General features: G+C 44.0%; 1 protein-coding gene across 1 annotated transcript in view; it reads left to right on the top strand.

Annotated features, from left to right (window-relative positions):
* FER1L5 (fer-1 like family member 5) overlaps window positions 1-20,393 on the top strand; it is a 55,213-nt gene that overhangs the window by 13,165 nt on the left and 21,655 nt on the right. The window contains exons 11-19 of the mRNA XM_059407651.1: window positions 315-430; window positions 661-784; window positions 1,437-1,489; window positions 2,769-2,837; window positions 6,070-6,113; window positions 6,205-6,287; window positions 6,370-6,464; window positions 7,426-7,554; window positions 9,139-9,316. Of these exons, the coding sequence (XP_059263634.1) occupies window positions 315-430; window positions 661-784; window positions 1,437-1,489; window positions 2,769-2,837; window positions 6,070-6,113; window positions 6,205-6,287; window positions 6,370-6,464; window positions 7,426-7,554; window positions 9,139-9,316 (891 nt within the window). The remainder of the gene's footprint in view (window positions 1-314; window positions 431-660; window positions 785-1,436; window positions 1,490-2,768; window positions 2,838-6,069; window positions 6,114-6,204; window positions 6,288-6,369; window positions 6,465-7,425; window positions 7,555-9,138; window positions 9,317-20,393) is intronic.

Raw genomic sequence — 20,393 nt, 5'->3', positions numbered from 1 at the left:
ATAGTAGGTAAAGGTTGGAGCTTAGGGTTGGGGAAACTGCTTGCCTCTCTCAGACCAGGACAGTGACAACAACTATAGGTTCCCAGGATGGAGAAGAGGGTTCTCTGTTTCCTAAAGGCAATTGCTGGCAGCATGGTGAGTGCACTACATTTGCCTATAAGTAGGAGTGACTCCCAATTTCCTCTGCTACTGTATGGGACCCAGAATATATGAGACCCATTTCTACACCCCTCTCCCACAGAAAGAAAGACTGGTTTCAGGGAAGAAGGATGGAGACTGGAGGCCAGTCTCCCATGGGCCCTCTGCCCCTTCAGGTCACACACTCATGAGGAAATGGTTAGGCCTCTGCCAGCTGAATGAACCCAACAGTGGTGTGAGAGGCTACCTGAAAGTCACCATCTGTGTCCTCGGTGTGGGAGACCAGGTTCTGGTGAGGCTTCCCTGACACCCCAGTGACATTTCCTACTGTGGCTGCTTCCATAGGGTGCCCCTGGGCCCTCAGAGCGGCCACTGATCTTCACATGCTTTAATTGCCTGCGTGTCACTTGAGGGTTGGCCACCCCTCCCCTGTACCAAGTGGAAAGCCGGGGAAGTCAAATCTGGTGGGTATGGCCATGACCATCCTATGACTCTACCCTGTAAGCTCTCTGGTCTCTGCAGGTAGATCAAGAGATGCCCTATGGGGCTGATGACACCACTACTGAGATCTTCAAGTCAACGGTGGTCCCAACCAATGTAGCCTACTTACAGTTCTTCATCTACTGCGCAGAGGATCTTCATCTCAGTTAGAGTCAGGGTAGCAGGGTGGGACTGACCCTGAGGTTCCCTACACAGTGGCACGGGGGATTCTCATGGGGCTTCCCTGTTCCATTTTTTTTTTTTTATTTAAAAAATTTTTTAAAGATTTTATTTATTTACTTGACAGACAGAGATCACAAGTAAGCAGAGAGGCAGGCAGAGAGAGAGAGAGAGGAGGAAGCAGGCCTCCCGCCGAGCAGAGAGCCTGATGCGGGGCTCAATCCCAGGACCCTTTTGCCGAGCCAAAGGCAGAGGCTTTAACCTACTGAGCCACCCAGGCACCCCTCCCTGTTCCATTTTGATGCGAACCTAAGATTCAGGGACTGGGGAGAGGATGAGACTGAAATCCACCCAGATTTGTTTCATGAAGACTCCACAGATACTCTTTAAAATGGATCAAATGCCCCGACCTGTCTTTGATGCCTGGATGCAGACTCCCAGTTCCCTATGGCAGTGCCCACCCTCGCTGCCATTATGTACCATGACACATAGAGATAGAGTGGACATGGGAGAGGTCTGCCTGGGTAGGGGTGTAGTGTGGATGGTGAAGGGGTGTGAGTTGTTCTGTCACCTCTATGTGTCCTTCCCTTGAAAAAAAATGCTGCTGTCTTAGAAATTTTATAACTTCTTGTTCACAGAGAAACAGCACTTAGCGAGTCCTGTGTTGGAGGTGGAACTAATTGGGGAAAAGGTAAGTGTAGCAAGGGTCTGAGATTTTGAGAAATTGTCACCTGGATAGTGTGTGAGGAAAGATGGAGTTGGTGGGCTCGACCCTTGGATTCTGATCTCAGGTCCTCCATCAGTGGGATGAACCCCACTGGACCAGGAAGTCTTTGAAGATGGAGGCCATGGCTGAGTCACCCTGTGTCTGCAAGCTGGGCACAGAGCCCTGCAGGAGCAGATGCCCACTGAACACCTGATGTGCATGAAGGGCACGAATGAGTGAATGAAACAACATGTCTGCAAACAACACTGAAACGGTCACTGTCTTCTTGGGGGCTGGGTTTCTTCATCCAGAAATTGAAGGTTCTGGGCAAAAGAGTTGTTGACATCCCATGATCCTCTGTGAATAGAGTGTAGTATTTTCCAAAGTGTGCTGATGGATGGTCTGTGCAAAACAAGGATCCTATGTTCAAATTTGGGGAATGTTGGGTTAAGTTAAGTAGGTTTGTCTCAGAATTCATAAACCATTGTTTCCACCATATTCTACCTACTAGAAGCATCATTAAATCCAGCCCATATATACAGGGAGGGAAATTAATGTCTACCTTTCCAAGGAAGGTTTTCCAAAGGATTTGTGGATAAAACCACCACACTGAATGTGGTTTGCATGCTCAGGTCTAGGTGAGATGCTCTTGGGCAGTAGCTGGCACACAATTTCACAATTTTCAAAAAATGTTAATATCTCTGATTTTCTAGTATGTATTAAAAATGTATTAACCAGTACGTTTACAAATACAAATTTGTATTTTGTAACACAAACACAAAAATGTGTTAACCAGTATGTATTAACCAGTCCAACCAACCCTTGATTTCACTGACATGATTGCTTAGAATAGCGCCAGGTTTAAAAACGAAGTCAAGTTGATGCTTTGGAAAGGGGTATGCCATTGTGTACTATCATAGTCAGCATGGTTTTTGCTCACTTTTCTGTTGGGATAATAGTGTTTATCTAACAAAATCTATGTATATGCACTCATATATAAAGTTAGTAACCTTATGACTATTTAATAACAAAGTCAACTGAAAGATCATCTGAAGATAAGTAATAGGGAATCTGGATCTGGGCAGATATACAAAGGACTGATGTTGTACCTGAGGAGAGTTTGTCAAAATGTCTTTAGACCATTCCCATGATCAACCCTGTGCCAAGACAGCGTCCATCCCTGGGCAGGGCTGGAAGGGGTGGAAGGTGAGGTCTGTGGAGGGAGGAGGGGACAGGCTGACACACTGTTCTGGGATGTTCCTAGCTCAAGACAAATGTGCTGACTGAAACTGAGAACCCGATATGGAACCAGATCCTGACCTTCCAGATTCAGGTATTTGCTGTTCTATCTTTTCTTTTTATCTTTTCTTTTCTTCTCTGAGAGAGAGCTGGGGAAGGGGTAGAGGGAGAAGAAGGGAGAGAGAGAGAGAATCCCACGTGGGCTCCACTCTCAGTGTGGAGCCTGGAGCCTAATGCAGAGTTCGATCTTATGACCCTGAGATAATGTCCTGAGCTGAAATCAAGAGTCAGATGCTTAACAGACTGAGCCCCCCAGGCACCCAGTCCTGTTCCACCTTGATCACTCTCCTCCTCCTGGCCCACAAATGAAAGGGAAGCTTTGGTGTGGAGGGGTGTGGAGGGAAGGTAGGGGCCAAGAAGCATGGGGTGAAGACTGGGGGGGCACCAGGGATGGGGGGGATCTGCCTGACAGGAAACATGAAGAAGCCCAGGACAGATTTCAGAAAACGTACTTTATTTGTCCAGTATTAAGAAATGAGTGGGGGGCACCTGGATGGCTCAGTCATTAAGCGTCTGCCTTCGGCTCAGGTCATGGTCCTGGCATCCTGGGATGGAGCTCCACATCAGGCTGCTTGCTCTGCAGGAAGCCTGCTTCTCCCTCTCTCACTACCACTGCTTGTGTTCCCTCTCTCGCTGTGCCTGTCTCTCTGACAAATAAATATATTAATAATAATAAATGAGTGGGCCATACAGCTGAACTTTCCCAAAAACCTAAATGTATCTTTTACCTACATTATAAAATAAAACCAAAAAAATCATTTAAATCTACATTGTATTATGCATTTTCTTATCTTCTAGGCAAAGTGCCCTGGACATAATTATAGCTCTTTGTTAATGGCCTAGAGGTATTGTGGGAACATAGTATATGGGCTACATGGAGTATGGCTTTTTGTGCCTATACTAAACGGGTCCAAGTTGCTCTTCTTTGTGGGATTCTGTAGTCTGATTTCTATAGCTTTTCAGTCCTTCTCAGTCGCCTGTCAGTAATGTGGATGCCAGTCTTCTTAAATCCCTGGAAGAGAATTGGTTGCCTTTTGACTACATGTTCAGGCTTCTAAGAACTGCATGTAGAAAGAGTATGCAATTCTGAGAGATAGCTTGAGCACTGTCATTAAGTATTAGTGCATAAAACTTTGTGTGGCTTCTATTTGGATACACAGAGAGTGTTTTCTTTCCTTATACCTTACATTTGTGTGACATAAAATCAACTCATGAGTTCCCCTCTACTCTCCTGGGACCCTCCTCCTTGCTAGAAACTTCCCTGGTCTGCCTCCTGATGAGGCATCATCTTTTAACCCATTCTTCATAATCCCTACCTTCCTGAGTGATTTTATAGACTCTTAAAGTAGGGAGAAATTTTAAAAGGAGCCTAGTTTATCCCCTACCTTTGTTTCCTCCCACCTGTCTCCAGCTGTGATGAGGTTTGTGGCCGGGATCCTCAGATGCTCTGTGGCTGCTCAGAGCCTTGCAAGTCTTCCCCGATGTTCAACTGCCTTTAGGTTCAGAAACCAGTGGCACAGGTTGGGCCCTCCTTCATCCCTGAAAGAGGCCTTCCAACATTTAAAGATGTCCAAACACCCCTTGGGCCCTCATGCATTTCCCAAGTAACACAGTCTCCTAGGCTGGAGCTGTTTGGAAGATTGTGACTATGCTGTGGAAATGCAGCAGGCAGATGTGACCCTCACTCTGAGTGGCAGGATGACCACAGAGACAGTAGCATCTAAGGCCAGCCTGTTGGCACCCCAGCAAGGCAGGTTACAGGGGAAGCTCTACTGAAAATGGGTGTATGCTGGCTTACAATCCAAGGGCCCCAGAACAAGGACAGTCAAGATAAGGGACCGGGAAAGGGGAATAGAGTTCTCAACAGCGTGGATGAAAAGATGGTTCAGCCATAAATTTGAATGTGGAGGATTTATAATATTGGAGGACCAGGATGCCCTCCAGTGCCCATCTCTCCACTTCTAGGGAGCCTTTCCTCATTTCTTCTTAACCACTTGCTCAACTGGAAAGCCCTTCCCCTTCTCCACCCAAGCCCCCAGCTCCTTGGCAAGGGGAGAACAGACAAGTAGAAAGGACAATGGGAATTACTCTCAACCATGCCTCAGGAAGTGCAGTGAGGAGAAGAGACCCCAACTGAGAGAATTCAGGTACCACTCAGGCCCCAGCAGCTCTGTTTTATACACAGATTGGTTTTTGTTTTCCTATTTGAGGGGACCCTGTGGCAGAGTGGAAACAAGAATCCGAAGCTTGGGTTCCGGTCCTGACTGCGACCCTGACTGTGTGGCCGTGAACAAGTCCCTCTGCCTCTCTGGGCTTCATTCCCCATCTGTAAATAGGGACAATCACAGCCCTCACTGGGTTGTGGCAGAGTTGTTAAGAGCTCTAAAGAGAGCTTCTAAAGAGAACTTGAGGAACTCAGTTCCTCTGTGCCTCAGTTTTCCTGTCTAGAAATGGGAATAACAGCACTGGGCTTATGGGATTATTGGGAGAAGTCACTCAGGTGATCCATGTAGATCATTCAGCCCAGGCCTGGGGACAAAGGAAACCCTTTCTCACAACAGCAACTACTATTATTTATTCTGGAAGGGATAGATGTCCTGCTGTTTAAAAGTTAACTGCTAACTGTGAAGAAGACGTACTAAGCCACAACCTCTGTGCAAGACAGTTGACAAGCATGCCTTCAGACAGTGAAGAGCTGTGTGAGGACTGGAGTCATTGAGCCCATGGTCAGGGTGGACTCAGGTCTCAGTCCTGAGGCTCATGCCATTAGGGGACCATTTCAAGAATAAGAATACAGGGACGCCTGGGTGGCTCAGTTGGTTAAGCAGCTGCCTTCGGCTCAGGTCATGATCCCAGCGTCCTGGGATCGAGTCCCACATCAGGCTCCTTGCTCAGTGGGGAGCCTGCTTCTCCCTCTGCCTCTGCCTGCCATTCTGTCTGCCTGTGCTCGCTCTCTCCCCCACCCTCTCTGATAAATAAATAAAATCTTAAAAAAAAAAAAAAGAAGAACAAGAATACAAAATGACCAGGGGACACAGTCATAGGCCCCTCCCAGGGCTTTGCAAGGGGCGCATGTGAGTGGGGAGGCCCACAGCCACAGACCTATACGCTCCCATGGTAAATCCATCTTGGCTGTGGTGACCTGGCTTACTGGTGACTGAGCCAGGCCTCGGACCCAGACCCAGCACTTCCCAGCTACAGTCAGTCTCTGTGAGGACCAGACCCTCGGAGCATGCTCCTGCAATGGCTCTCACTTTCCCTTGCAGCTGCCCTGCCTCTCCAGTTACATCAGGTTCAGAGTCCTGGACTGGTGAGCCAGGGTGGAGGTTGAAAGACATGCCAGGGAGGAGGCAATCAGAGCTAGGTGAGCAGTTCAGCCTGCGGGATGTGTTTCTCTCTAGTCCCAAGAACAGTTGCCAGGATGAGATTGGGACCGTCAGCCTGTTCCTCAACCAGATCTCATCTACTGGAGCAGAAATAGAAGGCAAGCAATCCCCCTGACCCCTGCCTCCTGTCCCTCTCCCCCTCCCCGCCCCCCATCGCCCCCTCACACTCTCTCCTTGCAGGAATGTACTCTGGCTTCCTACCCTGTTTTGGCCCCAGCTTCCTGACTCTCCGAGGGGGTAAAAAGGCCCCTTTCAGGATCCAGGAAGAAAACACTGTAAGCTTCTCATGACAGCTCTAGGGAATAGTGGAGGTTAATACCAACGGAATGAAAGGCTCTGAGGCCTGGGAGGTGCTGGGGGAGGGCCTGATCCTGGTTTCTGTCCACCACGCTAGTAGAGGACATGTAAGCTATGTGTTAATGGCTATGTCTATATGGGACGAGTGTGGCACGAGAAAGAAATAGATGGAGAGCTCGGGGCGCTCCCTGAGGAAGGAGCATTCAGATGAAACGTCGGGTAAGACTTCCAGCATGTGGAAAGGACACAGGAGACAAAAAGACAGCATAGATAAATGTAGAAAGTATTGAACTGTTAAAGACTGATGATAACGACCAGGAAGCCAACTCCAGTTCGCTTAAAAGATGGGAACTGGCCTGGGAAGAACTCTGAATGAGGACAACTTGCAGGCACCGGGACCTCCATGCCATCAAGAGACTCCCTCATTCACGCCATCTTTCAGCTCTGCCACTGCCACTCTTCCGCCTGGGCTGCTTTCTTTCCCACTGCAGTGAAGCTCCGAGCAGGCAGTGACCATCAGAGCCTCCAATACGGAAGGCCAGGGGAGGATTCTAATTGGCTGCCTTAGGTCATGTGTACTCCCCTTGGACCAATCACTGTTGCCAAGGAGGAGAAACATGCTCTGATTGGCCAGGCTGGGAGCTTATCACAGCCTCCTCCAAGCGGGAAGCATTTTCGGGTAACCCGTGCTTCGGGTTAATAGGTGGGTCCAATGCCTGAAGAGGAGGAATGGGCCTCGGGGTATGGAAGAGGGGTGGAGGCCCAGAGGTTTCTGGGTGCAGTCATGCCTGGGGGTGTATGGAATTCCGCCCCAAGACTGTGGTCAGCCGTAGGCAGGAAGTTACTGGACATCTCTGTCTTCGCGGCATAGGTGGCAGGGGACATTTATCTGCTCTTCTCTCGTTCCTTTTCTCACCATTTTCCTTCCCGTTGCCCTAGAATATTCCCGACTCTCTTAAGGATGGTCTAACTTATCGAGGCCGAATCTTCCTGGAGTTATCCACCCACGTCACTTCCCATCAAGACCTTAAGAGGAAAGATCTCTCCTCCGAAGTGATCAGTATAGAGGTAACTCCAGGAAACAGGGAACCCAGGAAGAAAGAGTCCCCTGCCCACCCTAGATCTACTGCGGGTTCTGTTTCTGACACTGCAGAGGGCCCGGCCACAAGCTGAACGAGCTGTTGGCTGCCTGAAGATGTTTGGTCAACTGCCTGAGTCTTTACTAAGCCCCTATGTGGGCTTTGTGCTGTACCAAATCCTGCGTGGTCAGGGACCCAATAGATAACAAGATAAGTTTTCAATTAAGAAATGTGCAATCTAGTAAGGAGAAATGGTCTTCTAAGGAGTTTTTACTTCTTCCTATAACCTGGTGAAGACCACTGATGAAGGAAGGGGTAGGAAAAACAGCCTTAAGAATAGCCACCCACTTATTTTTAAAAATGGGAATACAGTCATGGGGCAGGAAAACCAGAGAGGAGGGAGCAGGTTCCAGAAACCCTTTGGAAACAGAATTATCAGAGCCACAGGTCAACAAGACATAAGAAATGAGGCTAACTCCCCTAAGCTGATGCCCCTTTTCTGCCTCAGGTGGCAAGGTGGTCAGGGTGACATTGATGCTCCCTGAAGGAGGAGAAGGTCTGGGGGGTGCAGGAGAGAGACAACAAATCCCACCTTTCACATATGCTGGTGAGACACCCATGGAAACCAGTCCTTGAGGCTGTGGACAGATGGTGTGTCATCAGAACAATAGGATCTGAACACAGAGTTGTGAAGGAAATGCCTAGGAGGAGTAGGTGGGTGAAAGGGTGCCACAGCCTAAGGCAGGTAGAGGAGGAGGGGGAGCTTGCAGAAGAAACTGGGGAGGAGTCTGCAAAGAGGAGCATGGAGGCAACCCCTCCAACCCAGGGAAGAGTTGCCAGGCCACACAGGTGCAAGGGAGAAGTTGCAGACTCTGCATAGAGGCAAGTGCACAGAAACTTGGCTGGAAAAGTGGAAGAAGACAAAATCAGATGGGAGCTCAACAGAGGCTCAGAGGGGAGAAGGAGGGTTATTTTTTTATGACAGAGCAGACCTGAGATAGTGAACAGACTGGGAGAGTGCAAGAGGAGGGCAGGAGATGGCCACTGAAATAAAAACAGCTGACATGGTCAGTGTAGATGGAGGACTTCCAGCAGAGAGGCAGCATGGTGGGAGGAAGCCACTGGAGAAGGGCTCAGAGTAGATGTGCATGCATGTGCCACCCTCACGACACCCCTGCCCACGCTCATTCCATGAGGGGAGGGCATTGAGGCAAAAAGGCGAAGGATGGGGTAGCCCAAGTCAGAGCTACAGCCTGACCCTCAGGGCCTTGGAGGGAGAAGACTCTCTCCAAGGAAAGAAAGGAACTGCAGCTCGCTGGGAAAGAAAGGAACCACAGCTGGCTGGGAGGAGGGGACCAGGTGATAGAGGACCTGGGTGGAACTGCCCTTGAGCTGGAGTCTAGGCAGGATTTTGAGGGGGCGTGGGTTCAAAGATGGCCCAGCTCACCCTGAAGAGAAGCAAAATGGCTTTAAAAAAAAAAAAAGGCACCTCATCTTTGCCTCCTTGCCTATCTCTGTAGCCTTGTTCATCCCTTGGCTTATGTACTGGGATGTGGGGGGGTTATTGTTTTAGAGACACCGTCACCGCCAGAAGTATGGGCTGTGTGTCATCTTCCTTTCCTGTACCATGATGCCCAACTTTAAGGACCTGATCCAGTTCGAGGTCAGCATTGGCCACTATGGAAACAAGATGGACCTGAATTACAAGCCTTGTGTCTCAACCACACAGTACAGCCCAGTGATATATGATGGTAATAGTCAGATCCAAAGAGTAGAGAGCATCCCCTGCCTCCCAGGCTCTGCGCTTGACCTTTTTAAGGGTATTAGCTCATAGAAATTCATAGGTGTTGTTAACCCATGTCTTACATAAGGAAAATGAGCTTCAGAGAGGTGAAGTCACCTGCCAAACATTGCACATCATGGTGAGCCCACGACAAGAGTTGAAAGTAGGCATTCACTCCAAGTTCTTCTCTACACTACATTTCACACTACAACTTCCCCAACCCCAACTTCTTCCCTTCTACTCTGAACCAGCCCTGACCCATCCATGCAGCCATTTTCTGCTACTCATCTTCCCACCTGCTATCCATCCATTAATCTACTCACCCACCAACATCCATTAATCTACTCATCCATTCAACTCCTACCCATCCACCGACCCAAACACTCAGCCAAACTCCCATCCATCCATTCACCCATTAATCCAATATATACTTATTAAACACCTATACCAGACTCTATGGTTTAGCATTTCTCAAAGTGCAATCCCTGGGCAGGGCACCAGGATCACCTGGGAACTTTTAGAAATGCAGATTCTAGGGGAGCCTGGCTGACTCAGTTGGTTAAGCACCTGACTCTTGAATTCAGCTCAGGTCATTCATTATCTTAGGGTTGTGAGATGGAGCCCCACATTGGGTTCTGTGCTGAGATGAAGTCTGCTTAAAATTCTCTCTTCCTCTCCTCCTTCTCCCCCCACCTCACCCATGTGTGCTCTCTCTCTCAAAAAAAAATGCAAATTCTTGGCCCCACCTCAGTCCTTACAGAATCAGGAAAGCTGGAGATGGTGCCCCACAATCTGTGTTTTAACAAGCCTATCATGTGATTTAGATGCATGCTAGAGTTTGAGAACCACTACACTCAACTTCGTCTTCAACAGCTTTGCAATTTCCTTGCCCCTTGAGAGCCTTTCTGTGCATCCCACTTCCCTGGATTTTTAAGAACCACTCTTGAGTGAAATAGAATTCACACACCATATAATTCAACTATGTAAAGTATGCAATTTAGTAGTTTTTCATGTATTCACAGAATTGGGCAACCATCACCATGGTCAATTCTAGAACATTTTTACCACTCCAAAAGAAATCCTGTACCCACGTGCAGTCACTCTCTACTTCTCCCCTGCATCCCCAACCTCAGGCAACCATTAATCTACTTTCTGTCTCTGTGGAGTTTCCTATTCTGGATATTTTATCATACACGTAGATTTACAATATGTGGTCCTTGGTGTCTGGCTTCTTTCACTTCGCATAATGTTCTACTTGTTTTTAAATTATGAAATATACACAAAAAACATGTTCAGTGTATATATACCATTTAAAGATGAATGAAATGAGTACCCCAAAACTCAGCACTCAGCTTAAAAGATAGAAAATTGTCAGCATCTTAGAAGTTCCCTGCATGTTCTTCCCAGACCCATTTATCCAAGAAATAACTACACTCCTGACCCTCATGGTAATCACTCCCTTGTTTTACTTTTCAGTTTTTACCATCTGTGTATGCAACCCTAAACAGCATACTCTTTTTTACATTTTAAACAAATGGAACTTTTCAGTCTGTATTCATTTGTTTTCCATCTTTTCCTCAATATTAGGGGTTTTTTTTATGTTGGTATGTGGAGTCGAAGTTTATTTTCACTTCTGTGTATATTCTCCTGTATGATTATAGCACCAATTATGTGGTATATGCAGACATTTGAGACTTACCTTTTTTTCCTACTATAATAATTGTGTTATAAACATTCTTGTACATCTCCTGGTCTCAAGTGCAGGACTTCCTCTAAATTATATACCCTGGAATGAAAGAGGAATTCAAACCAAAAGAAATTATACCAAATTACACTCTCATCAGCTCAATATGAGAATTTCTTTTGCTTTTCGTTCTCACCCGTACTTTGTGTTGTCCACCAGCCTTTTTATTTTTGCTGATGGTGGGTGTAAGATGGTAGCTTATAAGATCTTGATTTGCATCTTCCTGATTACAGATGGAGGTTGGGCATCTTTTCATATATTTACAAACATTTGTTTTTTCTCATCTGTAAAAAGCCTTTCAATGTATTTTATCCATCACTCTATTTGGCTGTCTTGTGCTTACTGGCTTGTATGTTACTTTTTCTGGGAACAATCTTTTGTCAGATGGGCGTATTATACATACCTTCCCAAGATTGGAGCTTTTCATCTTCACTTTGATGACAACTTTTTATTTTTTTATTGAGGTCTTGTTTGCAAATAAAATGCAAATATTTTAAGTGTACAGTCTAATGAGTTTTGGCAAATACACCCATGTAGCCACCATGGGAAGAAAGTTCCATAATCCCCAAAAGCTGTCATATGTCCCCTTTTAGTCAATCTCCCCAAGCCCTGGGTCAGTCATCGTGACTAGAGTCTATCACTATAGATTTGTTTTGCTTTTCCTACAACTTCATGTAAATGAAATCAGACATATGTTTTTTTTTCTTTTTCTACCACTTCTTTGACTCAGCATCACATTTTAGGAACTCACCCATGTTGCTTCATGAGTAATTGTTTTGTTCCTCTTGATTTCTGATAGTACTTCAATATGTGGATATGACAGTTTATTTACCTATCCCCCATTCATGGAAATGTAGATCGATTCTACAAAAAGCCTAATGGAACTTTTGTATTTTGTTCTAGTCAAGTTTTTTAAATTTATTTTGTTTTTAGTATTGCATTCTGTCTCCTCTACTTGTTCTATATCTGTGGATTAGTTGTAGTGGTTGCTCAAGGATTGCAATATTGATCTTTAACCTATCATAATCTACCTTGAGTTAATATTATAATTACTTCATATATGATAATATATTACATATAATCACATATAATTGTTATATATAATATAAAGTGAAATTATAATAGTATAATTGCATTTCACCTTTGTTATACATTCTAGAGTTGGCTTATCAATACTTTGCTTAGGATTTTTGCATGTATATGAATAAGATGAATCTGTAATATTTTCTTTCTCATTTGTTTTTAATATCAAAATTATTTCTTTCTCATTTGTTTTTAATATCAAAGTTATGCTAGCCTCATAGTTGAAGTAGAGAAGCATTTCCTCTTTTTACTCACTATGAGCATTTGAGTAAGACTGTAATCATCTGTTCCTTGACATTTTGATAGGCCTCACCTCTAAATATAAGCCTGGTGGGTTTTTTAATGCAGCAATTTAAATATGGATTTATTTTAATTAGTCAGCTTTCCTATTTATTTTTAAGTCAATTTTGGTAGGTTTAACTTATCTAGAAATTTATAAATTTCATTGAAGTTTTTACATTTTTCAACATAAAATTATTCATAGTATCTTTAAATTTTTTTATTGTGGTAAAATAGATGTAACATAAAACATTTTAGCTATTTTTTTAAAGATTTTATTTATTTATTTGACAGAGAGAGAGATTACAAGTAGGCAGAGAGGAAGGCAGAGAGAGAGGGAGAAGCAGGCTTCCCACTAAGGAGAGAGCCTGATGCGGGGTTTGATCCGAGAACCCTGAGATCATGTCCCACTGAGCCACCCAGGAACCCCACATTTTAGCTATTTTAAAATGTACAGTTCAGAGGCGCCTGGGTGGCTCAGTGGGTTAAGCCTCTGCCTTCGGCTCAGGTCATGATCCCAGGGTCCTCAGATTGAGCCCCGCACTGGGCTCTCTGCTCGGCAGGGTGCCTGCTTCCCCCTCTCTCTCTGCCTGCCTCTCCACCTACTTGTGATCTCTCTCTTTCTCTCTGTCAAATAAATAAATAAGATCCTTTAAAAATAATAAATAAAATAAAATGTACAGTTCAGTGGAATTAAATACATTCACAATGTTGTGTAACTATTACCTCTCTTTCTAGAGTGATTTCATCATCCCAAACAGAAACTGTACCCATTAGACAATAAATTCCCTTGTCCCCTGGAATCCCCTATTCTACTTTTTGTATCTCTGAATTTGCCTATAGCTCATATATGTGGAATCATGTAATATGTGCCCTTTGTGTATGGCTAATTTTACTTAGCATAATGTTTTCAAGATTCATCTACCTTACAGCATGTGTCAGAACTGCATTACTTTTTATGTCTGAGTAATATCCCTATTGTATGTTCATATCATATTTTGTATATCCATTCATCTGTTGATGGACACTTGGGTTGTTTCCACCTTTTGGCTATTGTGAATAATGTTGCTTATGAACATTGGTGTACACATCCCTGTTTGAGTTCCTGTTTTTAGTTATTTGGGGTATATGCCTAGGAGGGAATCATTGTGTCACATAAGAATTCTGCTTAACTTTTTGAGGAACCATCAAACTATTTTGCACCACAGTTTCTTTTTTTTTTTTTAAGATTTTATTTATTTTTAGAGAGAGAAAGAGAACATGAGGAGCAGGGGAAAAGGCAGAGGGAAAGGGAGAAGCAGACTCCCTGCTGAGCAGAGAGCCAGCAGGGCTCGATCCCAGGACCCTGGGATCATGACCTGAGCTGAAGGCAGAGGCTTAACCCACTGAGCCACCCTGGCACCCCTCCACCATCCTTTCTTATGTCATCTATTTATCTCAGCAATATCTAAAAATAGCTGCCCTTATATTATTCTTTGTGGGGGCTGGGGGTGTGCACGAGCACCTTCTTTTCTTTTGATAACTCTTGATGAACTTTTCCAATCTTTTACTATTACAAATAATGTTGTCAAGATATAGTCTTGCATAAGTGATTTCAAAGTGGAATTGGTCAAAGCATATTTGCATCTTGGCAGATACTGCAAAACTGTCCTCTGTGCTGATCATTTTCCTGTTTGCTCGCAGCATCTCCAGCAAGGAGAGACTACATGCTCTGCTCTAGATCAGGCTTCTTTCTTGCCCTTCCTTGCGCCATTCTGTATCTCAGGGCCATATATCTGCAAACTACATTTCCCCACTTCCCATGCCAGTTGATAAAAGGGGAGATCCTGTCATTCTCTTCTATTTCCCCACCTCTTCACTTGGTCTCTCTGCTTCTCCTTCTCCCTCCCTGCTGACACCAATTCAGGAGGCATCTCTGGAAGTAGCTAACTGACCTCAGAGATCCCAGCTTTGGCTAGCTGCTCCTCCACAGTTCCCGCCTCGACCAAGCAGCCCCTCCTCTGCAGTCCCCTTCTTGGTGGCTCCAGCACCTTGTGCAGCTACCTCGATGGCACAGCTCTGGTGGTATGCCTGTCTGTGGTCACACCACTGCATACCTTTTGTTACCCAGCCCTAGGAGCGGTAGTTTCTTCCTCCTGTTACTAACCTCTGGAGAAGCTCACTTCCCCATCCCACCTTTTTTTTTTTTTTTTAAAGTAGGCTTAGCATGGAACCCAGAGCAGGGCTTGAACTCAACAACCCTGAAATCAAGACCTGAGTTGAGATCAAGAGTCAGAGGCTTGGGCGCCTGGGTGGCTCAGTGGGTTAGGCCGCTGCCTTCGGCTCAGGTCATGATCTCAGGGTCCTGGGATCAAGTCCCACATCAGGCTCTCTGCTCAGCGGGGAGCCTGCTTCCTCCTCCCTCTCTCTCTCTGCCTGCCTCTCCATCTACTTGTGATTTCTCTCTGTCAAATAAATAAATAAAATCTTTAAAAAAAAAGAGTCAGAGGCTTAACAGACTGAGCCACCCAGGTGCCCCTCAATTTCCCCTTTTTGATCTCTTGGACCTTTCAACACATTTTCTTTATTAAATCTCCTCTATGTCAAATATCTGCCATGGTCTTTTTCTTTCTCTGGCTGTATCCTGACTGATAATCCTCCAAAGGTTTGTACCACTTAACACTCCCACCAGCTACGTCTGAGAGCCTCACCAAAATCAGGTATTAACTTCTGGATTTTTATCAGTCTGGTAAGTGAAAAATGGGATTTCAATGTAGTTTTCATTTGTATTTCTCTCATTATAAATAAGGTTGGGTAACTTTTCATATGTTTCAAAGTCGTTTGTATTTCCCTTTTCTTACTGATTTCTCGGACCCTTCATATATGAGGGAGATTAGGCCCTTATGATATGAGCTGTAAATATATTTCCCTTATTTGTCTCCTATCTTTGTCTGTGGTGTTTGTGATTTTTTTTTCCCATGAAGACTTTTTTTTAAATGTACTCATACTATTATGGCTTCTGGCTTTTGAGTCATAATGAGAAAGGTCCTTTCTACTCCAAATATATTAAGGAATTCTCTCATGTCCTGCTCTAGAAGTTTGTGGCTTCTTAAAGTTTCATAACCAATACCTTCTGTCTTTCTGATATTTTTTCCCTACAAATCTCTTCACCTTTCTGTCCAGCTGCCCAAATATCCTGTATCTTGCAAGTCTCCTAACTTCACCAGATTATTTTGAAGTGTTGATCATTTGGGATCAGTTGTCCCTGGCACGAGGTATACTCTTTCATGAGTAATTCAAATCTTCTTTTATTTTGTTAATAATTTACTTAGTGGTATAATTTTTTTAACAGTTTTTAAATTGGGTTGTTTTTCTTCTTATGGGGCAGTAAGAGTTCTTTATATACGCTGGATCCAAGTCTTTTATCAGATACATGATTTGCAAATAGTCTGTGGCTCATCTTTTCTTTTGTTTTTAGCACAATTTCTGTTTATTGTATTTGTCATTTTCAAAAGCCATTTTATTTTTTTAAATTTTGTTCATTTAGCCAACATATAGTACATCATTAGTTTTTTGAGGTAGTATTCAGCGATTCATTAGTTGCGTGTAACACCTAGCACTCATTGTAACATGCCATTTTAAATATAATAAATGTCATTTTCTTGATATAAAACGTAAGTAACTATCAAATGTTACAAATTTTTTCTGATAAGCATTTATTTATTTATTTATTTATTTATTAACATATAATGTATTATTAGCCCCAGGGGTACAGGTCTGTGAATCGTCAGGCTTATACACTTCACAGCACTCACCATAGCACATACCCTCCCCAGTGTCCATAACCCAACCACCCTCTCCCTACTCCCCTGCCACCCCCCAACCCTCAGTTTGTTTTGTGAGATTAAAGAGTCTCGTATTGATGAAGTTCCAGAACCTAAGTCAGGTTCGGTGGGGTGAGGTTCAGAGCTGACGACTAAAGAAAGAATTCTTAAGACATCTTTGGTGCAAAATGGTGGTTTATTAAAGCATGGGGACAGGACCCGTGGGCAGGAAGAGCTGCTGCCCTGGGTTGTGAGGAGTGGCTGGTTATATACACAGGAGTTGGGTAGGTGAGGACAAAGGGGTGTTCAGAAGGGCTATTGGGGTAAAAAAGACTGTCAGGATATTGAAGGCCTGGTTACTATCAAGCCAAAGCCACTTTCCCTCTAATGAGGCACTAACATAAAGACAATTGGGAGTCTCCTGGTGGAATGTTACATTCCTGCTATCAAACGTCCTTGTTAGTGAGATTTAGGTTTTAAAAGAAATTTAACTTTATTTACTTTTCCTTCTACCTCCAGTCTCCTTTGGTTTTTTATGGAGGGAAGGGTGACGTTAGGGCTTGAGGAACTGAGTTATGTATCTTTGGAAATTGGGCTATTGATAAGGTAACTTCTTTGTTGTAAATCTCAAGGACATTTGTAAACCAAGAGAGACTCTTGCCTTGCAGGACTGTGATCTCTGCAAGTTAACTATTTGTTCTTCTTTTAGGGCAGTCAGGGGTGCCTGTGGAATGTCACACATATTACCAAGGGGAGTGGGTGGAGAGGGGGTGCAAGGCGCCAGCCCCTGCTCCGTTCTCAGCCAGCCTCCTGCTCTCTCATCAGTATGGTTTGTCTCCCTCCAGATCCCATCTTATTTCATTTTTTCCTTCCCTATCCCTCAAGGCCCCCCACTTTACCTCTCAACTCCCTCATATCAGGGAGATCATAGGATAATTGTCTTTTTCTTTTTTTTTTTTTAAGATTTTATTTATTTATTTGACAGAGATCACAAGTAGGCAGAGAGGTAGGCAGAGAAGAGGAGGAAGCGGGCTCCCCACTGAGCAGAGAGCCCAATGCGGGGGTTCAATCCCAGGATCCTGAGATCATGACCTGAGCTGAAGGCAGAGGCTTAACCCACTGAGCCACCCAGGCACCCCCGATAATTGTCTTTTTCTGATTGACTTATTTTGCTCAGTGTAATACCCTCTAGTTCCATCCGCGTCTTTGCAAATGGCCGTCTTTTCATTTTTTTAACAGTGTTTTTGAAATGAGAACATTTTCAATTTGGGTGAAGTCCAACTTTATTTTCTTTTAAGGTGTCATATATAAGATCCCTTTGCCTAACCCAAGGTCATGAAGACTTTTCTCCTATCTTCTATAAGTTTTACAGTTTTACTTCTTATATTTAGCTGTATTATCCATTTTGAATTAATTTGTATATGAATAATCCAAATTTTCAAGCACCATTTGTTTAAAAGACATCTCTTTCCCATGTGAGTTTTCTTAGATTATATTTTTAAATATTCTGTGCCATAGTTTAGGTTTTCTACTTTAGGGGCCCCATTTATGGGCTTAACAATTTTCCTTGGTTTTTCTTCTGTATTCATCAGCTTTTCCCTGATCCTTCATGACTCTCTATTTCCTTTTTATTTGGAGTCACTTTTCTTACTTCTATATTTCTATGCCTCTCCCTGAGATGTCTGCAGGGTCTAATCTCCCTTGGGCTTCTTTTTATGTTATCTTCCTTTCTAGGGTGTTTTTGTTTTTGCTTCTGCTTTTTTTCTTTGTTTTGCCAGCTCCCATTTCCTCATCTGCACCCAGAGTTCGTTCTGGGAGCATATTTTTGCTGGCACTTTCAGAACTCTGCTCCCATCAAGCTGAGCTCCCAGCTGTCTGCCTTGCTCTGCGCTTCCCCGCAGGTGACTTCTGTTACACTTCACCCCTTCCTGCTTCAGCTCTGGACCGCAATCGTAGTTGCTTTTGGCAGTCATTATGTGTATTTTGAGTCTACAGATTATATCTCTCTTTGTTTTGCTGAAAATTGAGCTGTTTTCCTCCTCTTTGTTGCTTTTGTATGCTATCCAAGAGTAGAAGAAGAAAATTGCCATCTTGTATCTGCACGTTCTTATCTGAGAACCCCAGTCCTGGATCTCTGCTTATTTATCATTCTAATGATTCACTCAGTACCAGAGCTTGAAACTAGTGTCTTCCTACAATTCTAGAAAATTATAAGTTATTTTTACTTCAATAGTTACTTTTTCCCCTTGTCTCTTATACGGCTCCTCCTCAAACTCACTCTATCCTCTATGGGACTCCTCATCCTATTCTTCATATTTTTAAATCTCTCTTCCCTATTTGTCATCTCTCTGAGCTGTATTCTGCATAATTTCTTCTAATCCTCTTGGAAGGGCCTTAGGTAACCACTCTATTTAAAAATTTTTGGCAGCTCCTTATCCCTTTCCCCACTTTATTCTTCTCCATAGTATTTTCCACTATTTGACACAATGTATTTTATGTATCTTGTCTCCACTACTTTTTAAATTCTTTTTTCTTTAAGATTTTATTGATTTGACAGAGAGAGAGAGAGAGATTGAGCACAGGCAAGGGGAGCCTGAGACAGAGAAGCAGGCTCCTCATGGAGCAAGGAGCCCAGTGCGGTACTCAGGACCCTGGGATCATGACCTGAGCTGAAGACAGATGCTTAACAGATTGAGCCACCCAGGCGCTCCTATTTTATTTTATTTTTTTATTCTTAAGTAAACTTTTTTTTTTTTAATGATTTTATTTGAGAGAGAGAACATGAGCAGGGGGAGGGGCAGAAGGAGAGGGACAAGCAGATTCCCTGTTGAGTGCAGAGCCCTGTGCACTCAATCCCAGGACCCCGAGATCATAACCTGAGTTGAAGTCAGACTCAAAACTGCTAAGCCACCCAGGTGCCCCAAATTCTTAAGTAAACTTTTGACTCATATAAACTAAGTATAACATAGTTATGGAAAAAATACACAATCTCAAGTGTCCAATTCAATGAATTATTGTGAAGCAAAAATAACCCACATAACAACATTCAGACCATGAAATGGAGCCCTGACATCCCAGAGGCCCCTTGAGCTCCTCTACCCTCACTCTCAGCAAGGATAACCACCCTCCTTAACTCCAATTTGTTTTGTCTGGTTGCTAGCTTTATATAAAACAAATCATATAATATGCAGTCTTTTGTGTCTGGCTTCTTTTGCCCACCATCTTGTGAAATGGAAACAAAATCTAGATGTTGTTGGGCATGGATCTGGCTGGTTCTCACTGCTGTGTAGTAGTCCACTGGGCAAATATACCATAATTTATTTTTTCCTTCTACTACTGAGGGAGATTTTGGTTATTTCCTGTTTTGGACTATTACAAATCATGCTGCCATGAACCTTTTACAATATGTCTTTTGATAATGCCGTGGTTTCCTCAGTTTTCTTCTGTATCCATCAGCTTTTCCTTTTTGGTTGGGTGTATACCTGGAAACAGAGCTGCAGGACTAGAATGTGTATCTTGGTTCTGAGCTGCTCATTTTCTTGAACTTCCTTTATTTAAAGTCCTTTGAGACTTTAAAGTTAAAGAAATCCTTCTTTGCTTCCTCCAGTTCCCTGGGGCACTACCAACCAAAGACAATTTTAAAGTTTCTCCAGACTACACAGGTGATATGAATGCAGAATACAACCTGCATGAGGCCTCATTTGCAGTAACAAATGTTGGGGGGAATTTCCTGCTCTCTCTACCCATGAGCCATGCTGGACATGGGCTGGTTTCTTTGCTATTGTCTTCTGTGCAGTGGATTATGTCTCATTGACCGAGGGTTTAGGTTTCAGAGTGCCAGCTTTGCATGGCATATTCATATCCTAGGGCTGCCCTAACAGAGCACCACAAACTTGGTGGCTTAGAACAACAGAGACTTATTCTCTCACAGCTTTGGGGACTAGAAGTTGAAAGTCAAGGTGTTGGCTGGGTTAGTTCCTTCTTTCTTACTTTATTTTTTAAAAAAGATTTTATTGGGGCACCTGGGTGGCTCAGTGGGTTAAGCCTCTGCCTTCTGCTCAGGTCATGGTCTCAGGGCCCTGGGATCGAGCCCCGAATCCCCCGAATCTGGCTCTCTGCTCCGTGGGGAGCCTGCT

This window comes from Mustela nigripes, chromosome 7, assembly GCF_022355385.1.
Source record: "Mustela nigripes isolate SB6536 chromosome 7, MUSNIG.SB6536, whole genome shotgun sequence".
Lineage (NCBI taxonomy): Eukaryota > Metazoa > Chordata > Mammalia > Carnivora > Mustelidae > Mustela > Mustela nigripes.
The sequence above is the reverse complement of the archived record's forward strand: the minus strand, read 5'-3'. Positions and strand labels throughout refer to the sequence as shown.